This window comes from Eschscholzia californica, unplaced genomic scaffold, assembly GCF_041429995.1.
Source record: "Eschscholzia californica isolate CP2 unplaced genomic scaffold, dmEscCali1.0.p SCAF_5, whole genome shotgun sequence".
Taxonomy (NCBI): domain Eukaryota; kingdom Viridiplantae; phylum Streptophyta; class Magnoliopsida; order Ranunculales; family Papaveraceae; genus Eschscholzia; species Eschscholzia californica.
In genome coordinates, this window is record NW_028238472.1 from 50,949,290 (window position 1) to 50,970,669 (window position 21,380).

Genomic DNA, 21,380 nt, shown 5'->3' on the forward strand with positions numbered 1-21,380 from the left:
GATACTCAGACATCCTAAGAACCCAAACTGACAAACATGTTACTATTTTATAACACCTTTTGATATTCACAAACACTCGTCAAACAAATCAAGAACGGATATCGATCATCCGTTTATTTAAAGGTGTTAACTGGCTCGAAGTCTAATTTAATACCAGACCTAGTCTAATTTAAATTTCTAAAGTAAATGTTGTTTATGGGCCAATCTGAGATGTATCAAACTGGGCCAGTCCGAGACCTTGCTTATGGGCTTGGACTGGTCCTTAAGATTTTCGAGACCTTGCTTTTTCTCTACAATTTTGCATTCGTCCCTTAATTTTACCTCATTTTCATGTTTGACCCTTTGCATTTGCTCTTTTTTCTTATCAATTTCTTTATGGGCCTTTGTTTTTTAAGCTAGTGCACCTTGACTTCAAATCCTGGCCCCACCCTTGAAGTATCACTAGCAATCCAGACGATCGGTTCGCACTATCCTATAACATGTTAATTACCAACACGATTCGTTTTATTGTGTTGTAATCAATCCCACATTGGTAGTGAGACGAAGTGTCGTAGCACCCTTCTCTAGTGAGCCTTAAGTGTGCCAAAACAGACAATATCACTAGCAACGCAGAAAACTAATCCGCACTATCTTATAATTGAGAGACCGAAGATAACATATTTGTGTAGACATCTGATTGATTCAATAACCCGACCCGATCCTAAATGTGTGAGATCATGCATAGGTCAAAGCTAGACCAAGTCAACTTCTATTATGTTTCGTCCTAGGTTGTTAAAATATATTAACCTTATAAGTTATAACTTTAACTAGTCTTCTACACATGAAAATTGTTGAATAGAATTTTTATCTGATTCTGAATTTTTGGTTTGTAATTCTGAATTTTTTGACAATAGTTTTGACTATTGAATTAGATCTTTTGAGATCGACCTAGTGAGTTAGTCTGTTTAGTGATTGAAAGAACCAAAAACTATTATCGGTTATGGTGTCTAAATAACCTTAACAAAGAATTATTCAGACCAATTATCGGTTAGCCTAGTTTACTTTATACCCATTCATTTGTGAATGCATTTTCTTTCTGAACTCCTACAAATTCAATGTGGTCTTTATCAAAATAGAGATGCTTTGTTTTATGAAGTGCAAGTTGTCCTAATATAATCATAAAAGAGAATCATGCTTAGTCTCTTATCTAACTATACTTATTTTTTTCTCAATGTTTTGTGCTTGAAGTTGTCTTCTTATTTCTGCTGTAATCACATTTCATAATTGTATTTGGCTTAAGTTCTTAGAGAACATCACATGCACAAAATAAATTGTAGCCCAATTGCTTTCCCCTATTTATGATTTTCTAACCAGCATGAAAATTTGACACACATTAGTGTTGCCCAAGAGTAGAAGTTGTACTTGTATTTTGTAACCAGCATGAAAATTTAACATTCAATATGTTTTTAGATAAAGAAAATCTTGAAAGAGTTGAACCGGCTGGTGCACATATCACAAGGTGACAAGGGGAAATGTTTCTAAAAACTCACACAAGGAAAATCGGTACACCAATAACACCCGAATGAGCTGAAAAGATGGTAGTAATGAAAATCAAAACGAAATGCCGTACATAGTGATGAACCGTTTACCATATTTTTCAAGGTCATGAGTTTTGAAAAAATAGAGGCTTTGTCCATTGTTATATATGGAAAAGGAACTCCTAAAAGCATTTCGGAACATCATAAGAAACTAATCCCACGTAGACGATGAAGATGTTTTGAACTCGAAGAGAACCGTCGAACAAATGGAAAATGAATTTGCAGAGTCGGAGTCTTATTTCAGACGACTTGGCAACTAAGAGATACTCTCTTAATAATTTATGCTTTCAATGATCCGAGTGGTTAAATTTTTCTCTTCTTCGTGAAAAAGTCCCACATTTGGGAGAGTATAAGATGAAGAGCACGTCTAGTTACGAAGGTATAGTCGAATATCCAAACTTTGACCATCAGTTTGTAGATGACATGTTATTAAACTTTGTAGAAAGAATAGGTCATCTTGACAATGTCTAGCTTGAAAAGGGTATATCCGTCAAATCACAAATACTCTCTCTCTCTCTCTCCTTATTTGTACAATAAAGTAGTCGTTTCTGAAAACAGAAAAAGAAACTGAAATAAGAAGAAGCGAAAAAACCCAAATTTTTCAACTCAGAATTTATTGATTTCATTTTCAGTATAGAAATTAAGAAAGAATTGGAAAATGGGTTCAATCAGAGTTCCAGATGTGATTCCATCACCTACCCAAGATAGTGAAAGACTCAAAGAAGCATTTAAAGGTATCATCATCTTCATTATTCTCTGATTCCTCCTCTGTTTCTTTCTCTCTCTCTCACTTTCTCTCTCTAAAAACATTGTGTGGATGAAGGATGGGGAACGGATGAGGATGCAATTATATGGGTATTGGGTCATAGGGATTCTGATCAGATTAAGAAGATTAGAGAAACTTATCAACAACTTTATAATCAATCCCTTATTGATCATCTTCATGATGAGCTCTCTGGTCACTTTCAGGTACTCTTTATCTCTCTCTCTCTAAACTTCTTACTGTACTTGTTAATGAACATGAATATCAATCTAGAATCTAGATAAGTAATCACACTAAATACTCATATGAATTAGTTTTATGTATCAATGTCACTTTGACTTTGGGTTTAGGTTTTATTTTAATATCTTGTAACGGCAAGTCTTAGCAGTTTTCGATATTGTATCTCTTTTAAACACCTTGTCCAAATCCAACATGTACGAAGTTTTATTACTCTCGAAGGCTCCACAACCTCACCCGAAACAGCAAAACTCTCTATACTTATTAAGTTTGAGCACGCACCTGTAGCCTAGACTTGAGATGTTTTTTGACATGATGTGATGTGAGAGTATTACATCAATATAAACAAGACTCTCATACCAAGTCAATATTGTTCTATTTGTTGCTTATTAACCAAAAGTATTTGTGGTATATGTACTAAATCAACAATAAGAATTCAAGATAGTGTTTGTTCTTTTTATAAGGCATCTGGCGTCATATTTCAGAATATTTTAGTCTTGTCTTTATTACTGATTTGAAATTATTTTGGGTCGGTTTGAGTCAAACAATTCAAATTCAGGTAACGAGAGGAAAAGGCACCACACCACCACCAGTACCTTCTTTATATATTTTCCTATTATGTATTCATTCATGAACAAGATATTCAAGTTCTAATTTTCGACCAATGACTCAATACCCGACAACAAAACCAATTCAACTTGGACCAACTTATTATAAATCAACTCAAATACGTCTATAAATGTCTCTACTTTTCACAGAAATGCAAATCATTCGAAAATCTAGCTAGGACTAACAATTCATGTGTTATTTATCTTTGTCTATGTTCAAAATATTTGAAACAGAAAGCAGTTATTCAATGGACATCAGATCCGGCTGAAAGGGATGCCAAGTTGGTCAAAGAAGCTTTGGATGCTGCAAAAAAGAAGAAAAAGGGTTTTGTGAAAGAACTCCAAGTGCTCATCGAAACGACTTGTGCAACTTCTCCTAACCATTTGGTTGCAGTAAGGAAATCATACTGTTCTCTCTTTCATTGCTCTCTTGAAGAAGATATCTCCTCCAATATCACTCTGCCATCTCTTAAGAAGGTAAACCGATTTGCTCATTCACTAAATTTTGCCCCTATATCATGTTAATTCCAATCGTTTGGGAGAGCCTCGGGAGCGTGGGTTATATATTAGTGCTCAAGCTTAATAAGTGTCGGGCCTGTTTGAGTGGGTTCATAGAACCATCGCCAAGAACAAAACTGTGTAGTTGTTGGACTTGAGTATCAATAGCAGGGACAGTATCGATAACTTATAAGACTTTGGGCGTTACATTGTCTTGAAGTCAAGTTCTCGTATAAACAAAACAACCCCCGTCCATTCAATAAATAAGTACCGAAAAGACAAAAAACCGACTCTAGATTTTAGATGTTTATAATGCGGTTAATGCTAGCTACACATTATGTGTTGAAATTGTTTTCGAGATTTTTGTGTGTACCATTCAGCTTCTCTCAGGCTTGGTGAGCTCCTACAGATACGACAGAGAGCTAGTGGATAGCAATGTTGCACAATCAGAGGCATCTAAGCTTCGTGATGCTATCGAAATGAAGCAATTGGAAAATGATGATTTGATATTGATATTGAGTACAAGGAATGTATTCCAACTCAAAGCGACTTTCGAGTGTTATAGGCAAGACTATGGGAATCAAATCGACGAGGTAGGATTTCAAGAAACTAAGCTACTTTTGTATTTAAAACAAACTATCTTCTCCTTGATATGAAGTTTTATACACTATAATTTGACTGTTTTGAAAGGATATTAAGAGTTGTGGTACGGGCGACCTTGAGTCGATTTTGCAAATGGTGGTTCAGTGCATAGAAGCGCCCGAAAAACACTTTGCAGAGGTAAAGTACAACTAGTAGTAGCTCATAATGTGGAAGTGCTCTAATTATTCACTTAGGGTTTTACTCTGACTCTTACTCAAAATATTGATGACACGATCTGGGTAATGCTACGTCAACCTCTGAGTAAAATTACGAGTATACTTCTAAGAAATAGAAGCGCATTTTTCGAATATATTTTATTCAAAAGAAACTTTCTTTCTTAGTTTCTTACTTAATGATTAATTAGGTTATAAGAAGTTCAATTGTCGGGCTAGGAACTGACGAAGATTCACTAACAAGAGCTATTGTAAGCCGAGCTGAAATCGATATGATGAAGATAAGAGGTGAATACTTCAACAAATATAATACTAGTTTAGACAACTCAATAGCCGACGATACTTCAGGAGATTACAAGGGTTTCTTGATGACTTTGCTTGGTGCAAGAATCTGAAGCAGATGCAGTCTGAGAAAGCTTCTCATTGAGTACCCTAAATATGATTCATACTAAATCACATGGAGCTTGAATCAGGTTCTTTTTATATCTTAACTTGGTACATAGAAACCCTTGAATGTTTTGATTAACTACCCTCATTATTTACCTGTAATTGAATTTTATGTGAGATTGTTTTTTCATTATCTGAATCTGAATTGTCTGACTCAAATAAACCTAAAATCAATTGAAAGATGAGCCAGACATCACGAATCAGACAAACAGATTTAAAAAAATAAATTGACTCTGAGTTAATTCAAATTGAGACAGAAAGAGAGAGCATGATGAGGATATAATAAAATGTCGAAAATTGTGAACCTTTGTTGATTAACTAGTTGAGTAAGAATCTGTAAGATGCCAATTTCACAACTTTATAGTCGGTATATCGCTTTAAGATTGCCAACTGATAATCCACTAGAAACAAAAAAACATCTTATGAGTCAAATTCCCATAAAAATATCGAAGAAAATCCATAATGTTATTTTATTTTCGGCATTTATTAAACATATGAGAACAATGTGAAGAAAACATCAAGAGTATTGCGAGATGCGTGAACAATATGAGCTTTTTATGCACGAAGAAGATCTACGAGAGAATGCAATAATTTCTTTCGAATCAATTCAAAAATACCAACAGCCAACACTACACCAGCAACTCCTACCATTGCAGAATCTGCATTTCGAGATAATCGTTAGAAATCTCTTTCACATTGTACAAGAGAGAAATATATTGTGCATATTGTCAAGCGGAACCGACTTAAGGCACGAGTTATTGGCCACCGATTACGATATGGGTCAGAGGATGATGGTTAATTCGACAATTGTTATTCTTTCTCGTTTTTTTATTACTAAGATTTGTGCAACTTACACTAAAGTGAAATGATCCTCTACCTCAACACTATCCTAGCCTAGTCTTAAAAAGGGGATATGCAGGGACGAAACCAGGAATCATAACCGAGGGGGGCCGAGTGTATATAGAATTCTAGAGAACATCTATTTTTTTTTTCTAGTTTTCTTACTTGTAATACATAACTTATTGCTACAAATTGTTTGCATTAATTCATCTCTACAATAAAACGACAATGTGAGGTTTGCTATTTTTACAAGGACGATCGTCCCATTGCACCAATTACTCTAAATGTAAATCATTATAATGTATTAATTTAACAAGATTATAAGAATTTTCACAATTTCAAGTAGTTAATTAAATTATCCATATTTAATGAATTTTTCAAAAGTAGTTGTTACTCCACAACTAAAATAAAAAAGAAAAATTCGACCCGCATTCGTACATGGCAATGACTTATAGATGTAGTGTTGACTCTTAATCAATGCCTAGAGACCAGTGGCCTTTTAATATGAACTTAACCAACCCACACACCCCCTGTTCTTTTAATATATTTTAACAACCTCCTATAGAGATTAGTGGCTTCCCTATAAAAAGCTTACCTATGTTGAGGTCAGGAGGGGCCATGGCCCCTCTTGGCCTCAACATAGAAACGTCCCTGGGTATATGGTCGGACGTGATTTAAAGAGAGAAAGTTAGAGTACATATTATCTGTAAATTTTACCCGTCAGCATAATCTGACCGGATTCAGCAGAAATAGTGGTCAGCCAGAGTACCATCGTTGTAAACTAAAGTACTAAAAACACTTACTTCTAGAATTTCGCTTGTCAATAGTCTTTTTCAGGTACAAGGCCTGCTTCCAATCTGGTGTAATCTACATATTGAACAATATGTGTGAGTCTAAGGTGTTGTTTGTGTTTTCTTTAAGAGTATTTGAATTTCAATCGTGTGAATCAAATTGATTCATAATCAACTAAAACAATTATTTAGAGAATCAGAAATAAACAAACGTTCTAAAGTCTAACTCAAACCTCGAGTCACATTTCAGATTTGTCTCAGAAAAAATGTCTCTTTTCGTTCTAATTGAGCTGCCCATTTTCACCAAAGGTGCTTTTCATAGTGTCATTGTCAAGGGGAATGCATAAGATTAATCTTCTTTCTATATAACATTTTATATGTTTCGTTCACTACGTTATTGGAATATAATGTCGCACTACTAATGGGAAACAAGGAAGGACATAGCGTACCTCCAAACATCGATTCAACAAGGCATAGCTGCTTGAATCGTCACCGCTTCTGTAATACCCTACTGCCAGAAGATAAAGTGCCTCTCTACTTTGCCGATGACTAGGCCAAGAAGAAGCTACAAAAACGAATATTTGGTTTTCAGCAACTAATAACATAAAGTTCGTTTTTTTTACTACATTCATCTAAATCGTCTAACTCAGACAGATGTTAGAACATTTGTTTTTGTCTGGTTCGTGCATTTGACTCATCTGAATGGCCAACTCAGATTAGTTAGATCAAGTTGAGTAAGACAAAAATTAAGACTGAAACGATATAGACTATGGTGTAAATAAAACAAACTAAAATGACTATTGTACCCCTAACCGGACGATAGATCAGGTCAAAACAAGTCAGATTGAAACAAAAAAAAAAAAACCACCAAAATGAAAACAAAAATTTGCCCATTAAAATGGTTTTGCTTATTTCACCTCGGAGCATTTCTAATCCACAGTGAACATCTCTAGGTTGTCTTGAGTGAACAAGAGCCCACAATAACCTCATCCTACTTTCATTCTTAATCTCATCTGAAGCATTTTCTCCAGCTTCTGCAATTTCTCTCTCAATCCCCTATAAATTCATAACAAAGATTAGAACACAAGCAACCAATTCTATGTAAAATCATCTTCTCCCATTGTTTCATTAGTTTGATTTGGGTGTGTTTCATTACGTAAATGGAACTTTGAAAGAAATTACGACAGAATGAGAGAGATTTTTCGCTGAAGGGTCGGCCGACCCCTCTCTACCAGCGAGTTTTTTTGTTGAGACTATAGAGAGGGTAAAGAGGAGATAGAAAGAAATGGGAGAGAATAGTTTGAAATGGTGAGGATAAAAGAGAAAAAGAATGACTAAGGTGCTGTTTGTTTTTTTTATGGAGTCTGAATCTGAAAAACTGAATCTGAAAAAGTTGAATCTGAAAATACTGAATCTGAAAATACTGAAATAAAGTGTTTGTTTTTCCATCTGAAACCATAGGTCTGGAAATAGCAATTGACGTTTCTACCCTTACCCCTAATATTAAAACTTATTTAACCTCTCAAACTCAAACCCTAGCAGCCCTTCTCTCCCAAACTCAAAACCCTAGCAGCCTATCTCCTACCAAACTCAAAACCCTAAAACTCATATCATCTTCTCTCAAATCCTAACAGCCATCATTTCTTTCTCAAACCCTAATAGAAGAGCACAAGCACCAACTGCACACTCTCAAACCCTAACTTTCGTTCTCAAAACCCTAGAAGGAGATCTCGAACTCGCAGCCGCCCCTTCATCAGAATACAAGTTGCCGAAACAGAGATAGTGAAGAACAGAGATGGAGGAAAATGCTTCGAAAGTCACCATCACAACCTCGATCTGATCTTAATCTTGAAACTTTGATGTGATTATTCTTTTATTTTGAGAAAGATCATATTTGTTTTCCCTTCTTTGTGAACTACACTGTGAAATTTTCGAGTTGAAGAAAGTGGCGTTAGTGGTGGTTGTTGATGTTGATGTTGATGGTGGTGGTGGTGGTGGCGGCGGCGGTGGTGGTGGTGGTGGTGGCGGCAGTAACAGAGATGAACATGTGGACAGAGAAACATTTTCCTTAAATTTGTGGGGGTATATAAGTCATTCAGTTGTTTTCAGATAGTAGGAATCCATTTCAGATTTGTTTTGAAGTCTGAAATAATTGGTTCCTTATTCAGCCCATTCAGACATGTAATCATTCAGCCCAAATTTCAGATTTTGTAAAATAAAAAAAACAAACATCTGAAATCTGAATTGGCTCCAATTCAGATTTCAGATCTGAAATTTTTGAAAAAACAAACAGCACCTAAGTTTTGGGACCAAATTAGATAACTGGACATGTAGGGTGATCGAAGTTTCAGTTGGTCAAAAATTGAGGACCCAAATAGACAAAAAAAAATGTAACTAGGGCATCTTTTTTGCTTTATATGCCTCTATAAAATTTCATGTTTTAAAATTGTGAAGTCCTAAGGTGTCAAAACAGATAATTAACAGTTAAAAGAGATGAACACTTACGAGGACAATATCATGGTCGCACCAAGGAGTTTGATCACTCGAGAAGAAAGAAAGAAAAAATTTACCCATCTTGGTTTATAGGCTATAACTAAAAATTGTGGATTGAAAAAGAAGATTTTGTTTCGATTTAAGTATACAAATCAAGTTGACTTGTCTAAGGAAAGGCATTAGTCTATGGCATACCAACTCAATATAGAATTGATTCTGAAATTTTTTTTATTCCCTTAATTCATTGACTCTGAGACCATGTATAAAATATTTAAAACTTGATTTGACCTAATTGACTTCACTTTTTTTCGTCTCGTTTTTTATTCTCGGTCATTGACTAGCAAAAACCAGTTAAGTTTGGGTTTTGAGCAATTCTCAAGACAGAACCTGAGCAGTCAGAATGCGGCCAAGTAACTCAGGGATTGGCTCGGCCAAGGGCCGATTCAGATCCTGAGCCTGACTGCTTGGGATCTCACAGGTTCAAAACTTGTTATGGTAAATGTCTGAGAAACAATGAAACATCTAACAGTCTAATTCACATAAGCATATATCAAAGGAAAGCAAATATGTAGACATAGTCTTTTTTCGACGGATTATTAAAAACATTAGAGGAATTAACAAGCAGTGAACATTTAGAACAAAACACTCAAGTATCGATCAAAACGTTGAGATAATGAGGGTATTATGCACATAAGATGAACTAAAATGTGGGAACGTTATCATCTCTTACGAGTCACGGCAGCAGCAATACCACCTGCTAACAATGCTACAGCTGTTGCAGCAATTCCTATCCCAATTACTCCATCTGCATTTCATAAAATGAAAGCACATAAGTATCTTCCAAACTGTACTAGATAAATATTGTGCACATAGCCAACTTGATCAGGCAACCCAGACCGTTTCGGTAGTTGTCATCTTGTCACGTTTCGTTTTGGGTAACGGAAATATAGGGTCAGAGTTGGGGGAGTTTTAGTCTATCTATCTATGCTATTTGTTTAAATGACAAGGATGGTGTCAATCCTTTGCCTAATATACGATGATAAACCATGAATGTGCAACTTAAAGTGAAACAGTTAGAACACTCACCTTTAGCTATTCGATCTTCAACTGTCTTTTTCAGGGACAAAGCTTGCCTCCAGTCTGGTGCAATCTACAGACCAAATCCACAGAAAACATTATAAATGGCAATAAATATGATCAAGATAAACGAATATGTTAATAAGAAAAGTAATACAAGTAAATCATTGCAACTTCGCAAGCAACAAAAACAAGATCTCTATTTAAATTCTAACCAGTGAGAGACGCCCCAACCCCATCTATGTTGCCCAAGGCGGAAGGAATACCGAAGACTCGATCAGTCGACTAAAAGGTGAATTTTCTGCTTAAAACTAATATATATGGAGTGTAACTGGCTAGCTTTACCTCGCCTAGCTATTGCATTTACTTTTCGTCGAACATTACATTTGATGGATGGTTTATGTTGAATCCCATATCTCTTGAGATGTCCTTGACAAATGACGAGCAAGGTATCTCCCCTAAAAAATTCACTTTCGCCATATTGTTATTTGTTTTGAAACATGTAGCATAGATGAGTCGTTATTACATACGGGCAAAATCCTTTTAGCTCCTTTCAGTTTAGCCCCCTGGATGTAAATCCTGAATCCGCCAGTACGGGCATGAAGAACTGATTTCTTTTCCCGAACTACCCATTTTCATAAAACATGTATTTCATAGCGTCATTTGTTTACTACCACCTAGAAAACGCCCATATGCTTTGAATTCATCTACTTTATCTAGTACGTTTTTTCTGTTCTTGTTTGCTACTTTTAGGTGACTAGAGTATATAGCCACCCCACTCATGAAATACAAGGAAGGAGATATCAAATAGCACACCTCCAAACATCGATCCAACATCTGCCTGCTCCTTGAATAATCACCACTCCTGTAATACCCAACTGCCAGAAGGAAAAGTGTTTCTCTTTTCTGAAGTGGACTGCTTGCACTAGCCAAAGAAGCTACATAAAAACAATTCTACAGCTTTTAACGTAGTCTAAGGACAGAAAAAAAGACAACTATGAAAATTTGTGCTTGTTTATTATCTAAAACACAACAAAGTCGAAAAATTTGAAAAACGTTATGTGCCTCATAAAAGGTTATCCTTATTTTACCTTCAAGCATTGCTACTCCACGCTGAACATCTTCGGGTTGTCTTGAGTGAACTAGAGACCATGATAACCTCATGATGCTTTCATTCTTAACCTCGTCTGACGCATCTTCCCCCGCTTCTGCAATTTCTCTCTCACAACCCTGTCGATTGATAGCGAAGTTAGGATACAGAAGAGAATGTTAAAGAAAATCATTTTGTCCAATCATTTCACTGGTTTGATTGACTCAATTACTCGTTGCCCGTGTTGACAATGAAAAAAAAACAAAAGAAACCCTTATCAGATTTTCATCTCCGCCTCCTGCGAAGCAAGTCCTGAAAAGATTAACTAAATGGCTGTCTACAGTAGGAGACAATATTTGTAGCATATCAATTTTCGACCAAAATGAAAAAAGACGGCAAGTAAGAGGTCAACAATGCTAAACCCAAAATAGTTGATAACTATCACGTTTGATTTTCATTTAGAAGATCAGGGTTTGATCCTTGGTGGTGAGGTCCTATGTCCTCTCTAGAATTGAGACAAATCAAATAAGAGTTCCCTAATAAAAGAAAACAAGAACAAGGAAAATAGAAACATCAATCCGAACATTCAGACCCACCTATCTGAATCGTCTGACTCAAATAGACCAAATTTAAACCCAAATCAGCCATTCAGACGAATCAGACAAAAATCCCAACATTCTGAAATCCGACTCGGAGTCAATTCACACCACGAGTCAGATTTCAGATCTGACTTAGGAAAACACAATCACTACCTTGGGAGAAGCATAAACATGCAGATTTTTCTCAAATAAAAGATTCATCAAATAATCACATAATAAATTCATAATCTAATTACAAGATTAGGTATCTAGGTGGCTGATCAAAGAAGAAATTTATTGCTCTCAGTTACAATGATTCTAATCAATCAACCTAATCGAGATGGACGTCTTCTGGGGAGTTGAGAAAATTTAAATAAACCCTAAATTAGCAATTTCCTCAAAAAGATCCAAAACAGAAGTATGCCATTTAAATCAACTCAATAAATAGTTAAGCCATATAAATCAACTCAGTAAGTAGTTGACTGGAGAGAAAACCCTAATTTGATTGAGAAATTAGTTCGAAGAGAGGAACTTACGAGGATGATATCACGGTCGCACCAGGGGAGTTGATCGGAACCGGTGAAGAATGAACCGACTGATTCGAAAAACTTACCCATTTTGGCTTCCATTTCCTGAAATTCTAGACTGAGAGACAAAAAGAGTTTCTTTTAGCTTAAGTAGGCAACTTAAACCTAGCGGTGGCCACCCGGGTGTGGTGTGCCGTGCCGGTACAATCGTGCGTGTTGAGCAAGCATCCAGTGCGGACCATGAAAATCCAGAGGACCGAGTGCCTTCCGCAACTAATCGTACTCATAACCGCATCAAAACTCCGAAGTGAATAGCCTCCACTCGATAGAACAATGTAGACAAGGGTAGCCGGAAAAATGAATTTGTAACCTCAAGAAAAAGATTGACTCTGAAGATTGGGCACAAGGGGCATGGACCCGAACACGTTGGCTACCGCGCAGACTGCTCGCACAACGAGGATGGATCGTCGCTTGCTAGTCTCGGCCCCGATCGAGAATGGGCCCCTCTGACGCCTTCTCTGAGCATCAAACATATGACTCAGTATTTGCCCAAATTGTTTTTGGAATCCTAAGATACCAAACACGACACGAGTCATGCCGATATGAGTCATGTCCCATGCGACATGCTCTAATGGCCACCACTACTTATATTCCTCAATAAGAGGGGTGATTGATTGGGTTGGGTTCAGACCAACCAGCTAGCACAACACAAGTCATGTGGTGTTCTGGGTTGTATCTCGACGACCACCGACACCTTACACTAGTCACTAAGAGAGTTAACTGATAGGTTAAGTTCGGAACAATCCACTAACTTTTTCTCTCACGTGACACTCTAACTCTCTAAGCAATACACGTATATAGATAGATTACTGTCATATTTATGTTTTTCTTTTCTTTAAATTATGCTCGTTCGCGCATCCGAGGGTAGGGAGGCCGGACATAATATCACAGTCCTAACTCCTAACAAACTATATTAGCCTATGAACATAAAAATCCCATCTTTTTGTTCGTTTTAGTTAATATTGGACAAATCAATTCGAAGTCATTTACTAAAAAAGAAAATTCAATCCGAAGCTGAGATGAACTTTACTGTCTTCTCCACCGCATAAACCCTTCTGGTATCAACCCCAAGAAAGAATCAAGAGAGAGAAAGTAGAGAGAGAGAGAGAGGGATGGGAGGTACGTTGTCGAGAGAGCAAGAACGATCACTGGATGAGGAAGATGAGACGTCAGTGATGGTGTTGGCGTCAGATCTCGGCATAGACGCACGCCCCTTCTTGACACCATCACCAGGTAATGGTGGTGATGGAGCTGAAGGTGATGATAACTGGCATGACTGTCCTTCAATTTTACCTTACACCGATGAAAATCAAGATTTTTCCGATCTTGATGAATTGCAAATCTTCTGTCTTCAAGGCTTTGACAAGTCTGGGAATCGAATTGTTCGAATCGTTGGCAAGTACTTACCAGGTCTCTCTCTCTCTCTCTCTCTCTCTCTCTCTTGATTATTTGGTCTGAAGTTTTTCTTGATTGGTAGATTTCTGCTGAAATTTAACCACAATTTGGATTACTTCTCTTAAGAGCTTCAAAAAGACATAGTTTTTATGAGTTTGCCTTGTTCAACTGTGGTCTTGAATTAGTTAATTACGGCCAAATTTGATTAAGGGTTCTAATAATTCTTTGTTGAGAACTTCAAAATGAGGTCATGACTATGCTTTCATTCCATTTTAAGCTATTATCATCATTCACTTTGTTGTTTTCCTTATAGAAGCTTCTGTCTTCAAAATTAGGTCATAACTGTGATTGAATTTGTTTTAGAAATGAGATACCACTATTTTGTTACTGATTTGATTTGCTATTTTCAGCTCCTGTGATAAGTGGGGAACGATTGAAGAAGTATATATTTCATAAGATATTCTCGGAGCTATCGAACGATCCATTTTGCATACTTTATATACATAGCACTGTGCAGAAAGAGGATAATAATCCTGGGTTGTCGATTTTGAGGTGGATCTATGAAGAACTTCCATTGGAGTACAAGGAAAGGTTGCAAGTTGTGTACTTTCTTCATCCAGGATTACGATCAAGGCTACTTTTCGCAACTCTTGGACGTTTCTTCTTGAGTGAAGGGTAAGTTATTTTCTCTGTAATTATCTGTTATATGTTTGAAATTGCAACTCCAACTTATATACTTAACGAAAGAAGTGCATTATACGCTATCGAAATGTTCATTTTTGCGTTCGAAGGTGTAATGAAATGGGTGACTGTTCCATACACCCGTTCATGGCTTTGGTAGACTTGAAACATGCGAGACGATCACCCTTAATGTCCCCCAGCGGCTGAAGGCCTTGAGGAATGGGTGCGCGTTTGTCCATGGAACTAGTACAAATGTGAGATGAACACCCTCAATGTCCCGACCCGGGCTACTCTTTGGAGATGCCTATTTTGCGCCTGAAGGTCTAAAGGAATGGGCCAGTGTCTCATCAATGGCTAATGCTAATGCACTTGACAAACACGAGACAAGCACCCCCAGTGTCCCAACCCAGATCCACTCTGGAGATACTAACTTAGCGCTTGAAGGCCAAAAGGAATGGATGGGCAACCCATCCATAACTCTATTGCAGTCGAGCATCTCCAATGTCCCAACCAAGGTTATGCTTTGGAAATGCTAACCTGAAGGCCCAAACAAATGGGCGAGCAGCCCATACTTGGCTCTAGTGTACTTGAGTCATGCTAGACGAGCACCCCCAGTGTTACGGGGTGAGTTTCGCTCTGGAGATGCTCAATTTGCACGTGAAGTCCCAAAAGGATGAGCGAGCGTCCCATTCATGGCTCTGTTGCACTAAACACATGCTACACAAGCACCCCCTCCCCTAAAGTGTGTACTAAACGTTTATATGTAAATGTGTCATGTTTCTGCAGCTTATACTGGAAAATAAAGTATTGTAGCCGACTGCAGTATCTTTGGGAAGATATAAAGAAACATGAGGTTGAAATTCCCGAGTTTGTGATAAATCATGATGATGTTCTAGAAGACAGACCATTGACAGATTATGGTATAGAGCCAGATCCTCTTCATCTAACTGAAGTTCCTTCAATGGGTTACGCATCAGGGCGGCATGAAGAGAGATGGGCATCTAGAGAGTATATAAGCTAAGTCATATATTTCTTGGCAGATCTTCAAGTGCAGAAACTATAAGCACAAACAGTGCCAGCTTAGATTTGTAAGCATCCAACAGTTATGATGCATGTAAACTTAATTTGGTCATAACAAATATATGTATGTTTCTTCGATCCACTGTTATACTTCCTCAACTTCATGTGTTCATTCGGGTATGATTGCGTCATAGCTCTCCAATGCAATTCGGATTTGGTTTATGTTGGATAAACTACGTTGCTCGAGTGAGTGTTCGACGAAGGCTATAGGTGTGAGCTCAAGCTTAATAAGTGTAGAGCTATTAGGTGGGCTTGTTTAGCCTTCTCCATTAACTAAACTGTGTATCTATTGGCTTGGGTGTGTGTCAAAAGCGATGACAATATCGAAAACAATTAGGGTTTGGGTCGTCAGAGTTGGTCCTTGAATAACGAACCATCGCATTATAGAAGTTCTTGGTTTCTTGAAAAAAAGATCTGAAACTTCAACTTATTCCTTCTCCTTGAACGTCTTCTCTCTTTGTTTAAAAGCCGAGTCGATTATACAGCTTAAGGCGTCCTATACCACAACCTAACATCCTCTCTTCACTTGAGAGATCAGAGTTTGAATCTTACTGTTTGTAGAGAAAAAGTTGTGAATTTGTTACATGTACGTCCACTTGAGAGATCAGAGTCTGAATCTTATTGTTTCTAGAAGAAAAAGTTGTGAATTTGTTACATATACGTCTCTTTCACTTGAGAGATCAGAGTTTGAATCTTACTGTTTCGAGAAAAAAAAAAGTTGTGAATTTGTTATATGAATGTCTCTTCACCGTTGAGATCAAGAGTTTGAATCTTACTGTTCTGTAAAAATGTTGGGATCTATAATTTAACCAAAAATATCCCTTGTAAATCAATCCATTATTTGTAAATTATAATTTACAAGTAATATTCACCATTTAAATGTCACATGAAAAATCAACTTTAAAAAAAAAACTGTATTTACCTCTACATATGCAATCACTCAATACATCAGACCTGTTAAAAGAATTTTCTTAAATATTTTCCATAGAGAATCAAGATCTATATTCCTAGTTCTGGAATCCATCAATGGGAAAACCGAAACCACCCGAAAAATGACAGCTCCTAGAACTGTGATTTTCATGGAAACACCATCAAGCTCATCCCAGGATTCTTCTCTGTTACCTTAAATTCATGGTGTTTGAATCATCAGACAGGAACCTGTGTTTATGGAGTTGTCGAAACTTCTCATGTGGTTCATATCTCCGTATAAACGTTCAGTTAAATGGGTTAGTAATCTGGAAAGAACTCGGCTCAGTTCAGTAGTTCTTATCTTAGGCAAAGGTCTTCGGGAGATGTTGCATCTTCTTCATCATGTAAAAGTGATTCCCCATTACTACTTCGGAGTTGGGTCGATAAAGTAGGGGATGCTGGTGCGTAGTTAGCTACATGAAAACACAATTTTATGTTAATCGAAAATACTGAAAAATGAAATGGAGAAAGATGAAGTTTTCATCAGGCACCTCGGAAAGAAGTACTTCTCTCGAAGTCTTTAGTGACGTGCAGTAATATGGTTCCAGAGAGCACGATGATAAACCCACAAATCTCGGATATTATATCCCCCTTGCTTTGTCCATCCCAATCCTGAAATAAATTGATATAAATAAGAAAGAAACTACTAAAGCAATTTTTTTTTATAATCGTCTGTTTTATTTCTTTTTGGAATGGGAGGTCCACTAGACTAAGGATCATAAGCCACTGAAGAAACGAAAATCAGTAGTTCATCCACTCCAGGAGTTCGGAATGAAAAAGTATGTTCGATGTGTTTAGAACAATTCCAAGTTTACTAATTTAATGATCGTAATGAGATAAAAAAAAATCTCCGATCAAGTACTCTGTATAGTCGGATTCTTGAGTACGTCGGGACTTGGGGCTCGGCTCCAATTGTAGCCCATGCTCGGCTTGTCTTGGTGACCTTTCCCAAATTCCCCCCTTTTATATTTTATACACGGCGGCCAAGTTTTCTATTGAGTCACAATTCTATTAAGAGAAGCTCGAAGTGGATTGAAATCAACAATTACCTTGAACATTATGACGCTTGCAAGAATTGTTAACGTTGTGAACATGACGTAATATATAGGCGACACAACTGCCGTGTTGAAGGTGTCAAGAGCCTGAAACATTTGAAAAGCTAACAATTAAAAACAACAAAATTTATCCGTCAAGTATCTGTGAATATCTGGCAAGTATTTGAGTATCAGATACGAGTAAAAAGGAATATCATTGGATGTATAAGAATAACGAGAAGAAAAAACAATGAAATTTCTATCGTCCAATTTCCACCCAAGTGCATACTGCATAGTACCATAGATTCAATGATTGATTGAAATTTCTCATATCGTTTTTCCTCTTTTTTCATTTTTGTTTTGGATAGTTTAAAACTATTCATCATTCTACGCATATCAAAAGAATAGTTATACCCTAAGCCTACTACAAACCTTGTTGAGGTAATTCATTTGGGTGACAACACAGGTAACCACAACCAACATAAAGAACCAAGTCTCTGGGTAAATAAGCTGATTGTTACCCTCAAAAGTAAGCTTCAACGAAGTTCCTAGGGCCTTAACACTCATTACCTGTAAAGTAAGAACATCGAGCATAAATACAGCAATTAGAAAGAATTCGAGTTAAAGCATTTTCAGTCCAATCTGATGAGGAAAAGAATCGGAATCTGAACCCGTGTTATGAAAACTTGAAAACAAACCGTAGTTCAATCAAATTACCGAGAGGGAGCCCATCAAAGAACAAATGCCAGTGAAAACCAGCACATTAGTATGTCCATATTGTGGCGCAAAATGGAAAACCAAAATGAAAACCAACACGATGACCCATGCCACATAAAGCAAAAAAGCTGAAAATTACAAAAAAAAGAAGAAGACATTGTTAGAAATGAACCACATATACAGGAACGAGTAAGAAAGTGAGGAATTTGTGACCTGTTTGAGTTGCCATACTCCATATCTCTATAACGGAAGTGATTGCTGGCTCCTGAGGGGCATGAGTCACGATTATAATGGACCCGCAAATGCACATTATACAGCCTAAAATCGCTAGTTTGTGTAATCTCTCCTTTAAAATGAAGTGTGCCAACACAGCACTGTACAATGACATCAAACAAGATCCCATCAACCCACACACACACACACACACACATATATATATAATTTGAAAAAAAATAGTATCAAGTACCTGACAATAATACTTAATGCGCCAAGAGGGGTAACAAGAACTGCTGGTGCAAATGCATAGGCAACAAAGTTGGCAATTTCTCCAACGATCACTGAATAAGATATCATTCAATTAAAGAACATCAAGATGATACATCAATCACTACAAGATAAAATCCATGGGTACGAAAATTTGGTTTGTTAGCAGTTAGTACTCTCACAATTATGAAGTTAAACCTGACTAAGAAACGGCAGTAGAGGACATTTTCCCTCTTGAGTTATAGACTTCGACCTATTAGTTTCGTAGTTATTGTCCAAAAAAAGAAGATTTTCTAGGGAGTATATATCATCCATACCTTAGTTTTTTTTTATATCAATGAATCCCACGTCCACTGACATTACATAACCTTCCTTGTCCAATAACTATGGGTCTCGTTTTCTTTTTTTACTTTAAAGTGTAAATTATCAACCTCTAAAGCACGACATATCAAACAGAAAGCATAAGTTAGTGGAAGTATTTTGCTAGTACGTCATCTGTCATGTATGAGCTCTCTTACGTCCACAACTTCATACCCCCTCACAAAGACGAAAACAACTCTTCATTTACGGTAAATATAGTCAAGATAATACTCGCTTAGTGTTAAACAACGATTATGGAGCATCATTCTTTGCCCATTGCCCATCACAAAATCTCATTCACCAATCACCATAACGATAATGTTCTGTTGAAATACATTTTTAGTGTTTGATATCTATTGAAGGGACGGTGAGCCAAACCCCACAGTAAATCTTAATGCGCTTAATACTTGGACAAATATAATTTACAGGTAAGGAGTCAAACAGTAATCAAACTACTAGATTAGTACTTCGGCTAGACATAAATTGTTCTTGCACCAAACATAGAACACCTCTTCCATGGACCATAACAAATCAGATACGAACTCAAACAAAAGGATTATCTACTTTAAGTCTCTAAAACCTAAATTTCAAGTTCAACATCCCAAGAAAGAAACTTATTCGGAAAGTACTCCAATTGACCCAAAACCATGATAGTTCCTCATCGCTTGGGGGGAAGCATTCAGAGCCTAGATTATAGGTGTGTGCTCAAGTTTAGTAAGTGTCGAGGTGTTACGCTCTTGGACCTCTTGCCAGGACCAAAACCCAAGGTACGGACTTGGTCCTGGGTGTAAAAAACGAAGACAATATAAGTAACTGCTAAGACTTGGAATAATACAAAAAACATACACCAAAAGCTCCAAAGTATATTCAATTTAACCAAAAAAGCAAAAAATGAGAGTTAAAAAAGATATGTTTAAAAAGATCTTGTAAACCCTAAGAAAAGAAATATAAGTTCTTTACTCACTAGTTATCATGCCTGCCCACCATAGAGGTTCCAATAAATAAGCATGCCCACCAACTCCTGAACAAATTCAAAATTGAATTCCAATAGAAACCCAATTTAGATAAACAAAAACCCAATTCAAAACAACCAAGAATTTCCCAAAAAATTAAAATTAAAATCAAACCAGCTCTAACACCAGTTGAAGCAGCAGCTCTTCTAAGACCTTTCTTCTTAATTATAAAACTTGCTCCAATAAAAGCACTTGATAAAAGAGCCAAAATAAAACCTTTCAAATTATCTTCTGAAGAACTCATTGAATTCTTCCCTTAATTCTTCTAATTTTGATTACCCTTTTCTCCTCTTCATTGGCATTCACTAATCTCTGAATTTCAGATCCTCTCTCTCTCTCTCTAAAATCAGTCTTATTGATTTGATTGATGGCTTTTTCTATGAGACCTAATACAAATAAAATATTTGTATGACAACTAACAGAAGTCCAGATAAATGATCTGTTAATGATCTGAGCCGTTGATTTATAGTTATTGAGATGTGGGGTCCATAAGATCCGGATCGAAATAGAAGAATATAACGTGGTAATTGGTAGGTGGATGATGAAAACAGGACAAAATTAAAGTACTTTTTGTTTGTATAAGAGGAGGTATAGCAAGGTGCTAGAAGTATCCAAGAAATAGAGAGGAATAAGATATAGCCAATGAGGTTGTAGTTTGCTGGATTAGGTTATTTGGAAAGTAAGATTTCTGTATGTGTTTGGAAAATTGGAAGCCTAGCTACTAGTGCATCTACTCCACGATACAGAACTAACAGATTCGATCTTGTGAAAGTGGAAATTCAAAATTATCGAATTCGGAAATAAATGAAGTACTTTTGTTGGGGTTTTAAGCTAGTAATTCTGTAAATTTTGGATTGGACGATTATCGTACTCATCACACATCAAAAGAAGAAAAATACACTCTCGGAGTGATTCCACTATGAAATGATCCAGGAACTCCGGACCGGCACAAGTCTGAGACAATTCAAAATTGTTACATATGATGAAGTTCGCTAGTGCCTTATTAATCACTTTAAAGCACTCAGAAATAAAACCAAAATTGATGATAAGCACTTTTTAAGTCTTTGGCCACCTTGATTACTTTTCGAACACCAGTCTACAAAGACAATCACTAAAAAGTTCAAACTTTTAGAACCGAATTTTTAACAAGAAATTGAAATCGTTAGAAACTTTTCTCTAGTCTCTTTCTTCAACGAAAAAACTACAAATGATACATTTCAGAAAACACGAAGAAATCTGACGGTACT

At 36.7% G+C, this 21,380-nt stretch overlaps 5 protein-coding genes across 5 annotated transcripts; 2 read left to right on the forward strand and 3 right to left on the reverse strand.

Annotated features, from left to right (window-relative positions):
* Positions 1 to 2,127: 2,127 nt before the first annotated feature.
* On the forward strand, positions 2,128 to 5,084 carry ANNAT3 (annexin 3). Its single transcript, XM_086641490.1, has 6 exons — positions 2,128 to 2,311; positions 2,401 to 2,546; positions 3,420 to 3,662; positions 4,064 to 4,276; positions 4,374 to 4,463; positions 4,690 to 5,084. The coding sequence occupies exons 1-6, from the start codon at positions 2,236 to 2,238 to the stop codon at positions 4,891 to 4,893; spliced, it is 972 nt and encodes a 323-aa protein (XP_086497616.1). The 5' UTR covers positions 2,128 to 2,235; the 3' UTR covers positions 4,894 to 5,084.
* Positions 5,085 to 5,346: 262 nt separating this feature from the next.
* On the reverse strand, positions 5,347 to 7,671 carry LOC147540320 (mitochondrial fission 1 protein A-like). Its single transcript, XM_086643615.1, has 4 exons — positions 7,494 to 7,671; positions 7,026 to 7,141; positions 6,589 to 6,652; positions 5,347 to 5,604 (listed from the first exon to the last, which is right to left on the reverse strand). The coding sequence occupies exons 1-4, from the start codon at positions 7,564 to 7,566 to the stop codon at positions 5,501 to 5,503; spliced, it is 357 nt and encodes a 118-aa protein (XP_086499741.1). The 5' UTR covers positions 7,567 to 7,671; the 3' UTR covers positions 5,347 to 5,500.
* A 1,898-nt stretch (positions 7,672 to 9,569) lies between these two features.
* LOC147540321 (mitochondrial fission 1 protein A-like) lies at positions 9,570 to 12,688 on the reverse strand. The gene is made up of 5 exons (XM_086643614.1): positions 12,351 to 12,688; positions 11,238 to 11,376; positions 10,963 to 11,084; positions 10,156 to 10,219; positions 9,570 to 9,874 (listed from the first exon to the last, which is right to left on the reverse strand). Exons 1-5 carry the CDS (start codon positions 12,441 to 12,443, stop codon positions 9,789 to 9,791), a joined length of 504 nt encoding a protein of 167 aa, XP_086499740.1. The 5' UTR covers positions 12,444 to 12,688; the 3' UTR covers positions 9,570 to 9,788.
* Positions 12,689 to 13,253: 565 nt separating this feature from the next.
* Positions 13,254 to 15,639, forward strand: LOC147540322 (SEC14 cytosolic factor family protein / phosphoglyceride transfer family protein). The gene is made up of 3 exons (XM_086642220.1): positions 13,254 to 13,811; positions 14,207 to 14,471; positions 15,264 to 15,639. The coding sequence occupies exons 1-3, from the start codon at positions 13,514 to 13,516 to the stop codon at positions 15,496 to 15,498; spliced, it is 798 nt and encodes a 265-aa protein (XP_086498346.1). The 5' UTR covers positions 13,254 to 13,513; the 3' UTR covers positions 15,499 to 15,639.
* Positions 15,640 to 16,361: 722 nt separating this feature from the next.
* LOC147540323 (putative magnesium transporter NIPA3) lies at positions 16,362 to 21,083 on the reverse strand. Its single transcript, XM_086642219.1, has 9 exons — positions 20,248 to 21,083; positions 20,085 to 20,141; positions 18,744 to 18,834; positions 18,491 to 18,651; positions 18,278 to 18,405; positions 17,993 to 18,130; positions 17,576 to 17,668; positions 17,018 to 17,138; positions 16,362 to 16,939 (listed from the first exon to the last, which is right to left on the reverse strand). The coding sequence occupies exons 1-9, from the start codon at positions 20,375 to 20,377 to the stop codon at positions 16,824 to 16,826; spliced, it is 1,035 nt and encodes a 344-aa protein (XP_086498345.1). The 5' UTR covers positions 20,378 to 21,083; the 3' UTR covers positions 16,362 to 16,823.
* Between the last annotated feature and the right edge of the window lie 297 nt (positions 21,084 to 21,380).

Excerpts from the sequence above, each read along its gene's own strand:
- LOC147540322 (XM_086642220.1), top strand. The coding sequence starts at position 13,514 with ATGGGAGGTACGTTGTCGAGAGAGCAAGAACGATCACTGGATGAGGAA. Across the intron at positions 13,812-14,206 it reads CGTTGGCAAGTACTTACCAG|CTCCTGTGATAAGTGGGGAA; the intron begins GTCTCTCTCTCT and ends TGCTATTTTCAG. Across the intron at positions 14,472-15,263 it reads CGTTTCTTCTTGAGTGAAGG|CTTATACTGGAAAATAAAGT; the intron begins GTAAGTTATTTT and ends ATGTTTCTGCAG.
- LOC147540320 (XM_086643615.1), bottom strand. The coding sequence starts at position 7,566 with ATGAGGTTATTGTGGGCTCTTGTTCACTCAAGACAACCTAGAGATGTT. Across the intron at positions 6,653-7,025 it reads TGTTGAATCGATGTTTGGAG|ATTACACCAGATTGGAAGCA; the intron begins GTACGCTATGTC and ends TTCAATATGTAG. Across the intron at positions 5,605-6,588 it reads TGACAAGCGAAATTCTAGAA|ATTCTGCAATGGTAGGAGTT; the intron begins GTAAGTGTTTTT and ends CTCGAAATGCAG.
- LOC147540321 (XM_086643614.1), bottom strand. The coding sequence starts at position 12,443 with ATGGAAGCCAAAATGGGTAAGTTTTTCGAATCAGTCGGTTCATTCTTC. Across the intron at positions 11,377-12,350 it reads GCGACCGTGATATCATCCTC|GGTTGTGAGAGAGAAATTGC; the intron begins GTAAGTTCCTCT and ends ATCAATCGACAG. Across the intron at positions 10,220-10,962 it reads TGTTGGATCGATGTTTGGAG|ATTGCACCAGACTGGAGGCA; the intron begins GTGTGCTATTTG and ends TTTGGTCTGTAG.
- LOC147540323 (XM_086642219.1), bottom strand. The coding sequence starts at position 20,377 with ATGAGTTCTTCAGAAGATAATTTGAAAGGTTTTATTTTGGCTCTTTTA. Across the intron at positions 18,406-18,490 it reads GAGTATGGCAACTCAAACAG|CTTTTTTGCTTTATGTGGCA; the intron begins GTCACAAATTCC and ends TGTAATTTTCAG. Across the intron at positions 16,940-17,017 it reads GAGAAGTACTTCTTTCCGAG|CTAACTACGCACCAGCATCC; the intron begins GTGCCTGATGAA and ends GTTTTCATGTAG.
- ANNAT3 (XM_086641490.1), top strand. The coding sequence starts at position 2,236 with ATGGGTTCAATCAGAGTTCCAGATGTGATTCCATCACCTACCCAAGAT. Across the intron at positions 4,277-4,373 it reads ATGGGAATCAAATCGACGAG|GATATTAAGAGTTGTGGTAC; the intron begins GTAGGATTTCAA and ends CTGTTTTGAAAG. Across the intron at positions 4,464-4,689 it reads CCGAAAAACACTTTGCAGAG|GTTATAAGAAGTTCAATTGT; the intron begins GTAAAGTACAAC and ends ATGATTAATTAG.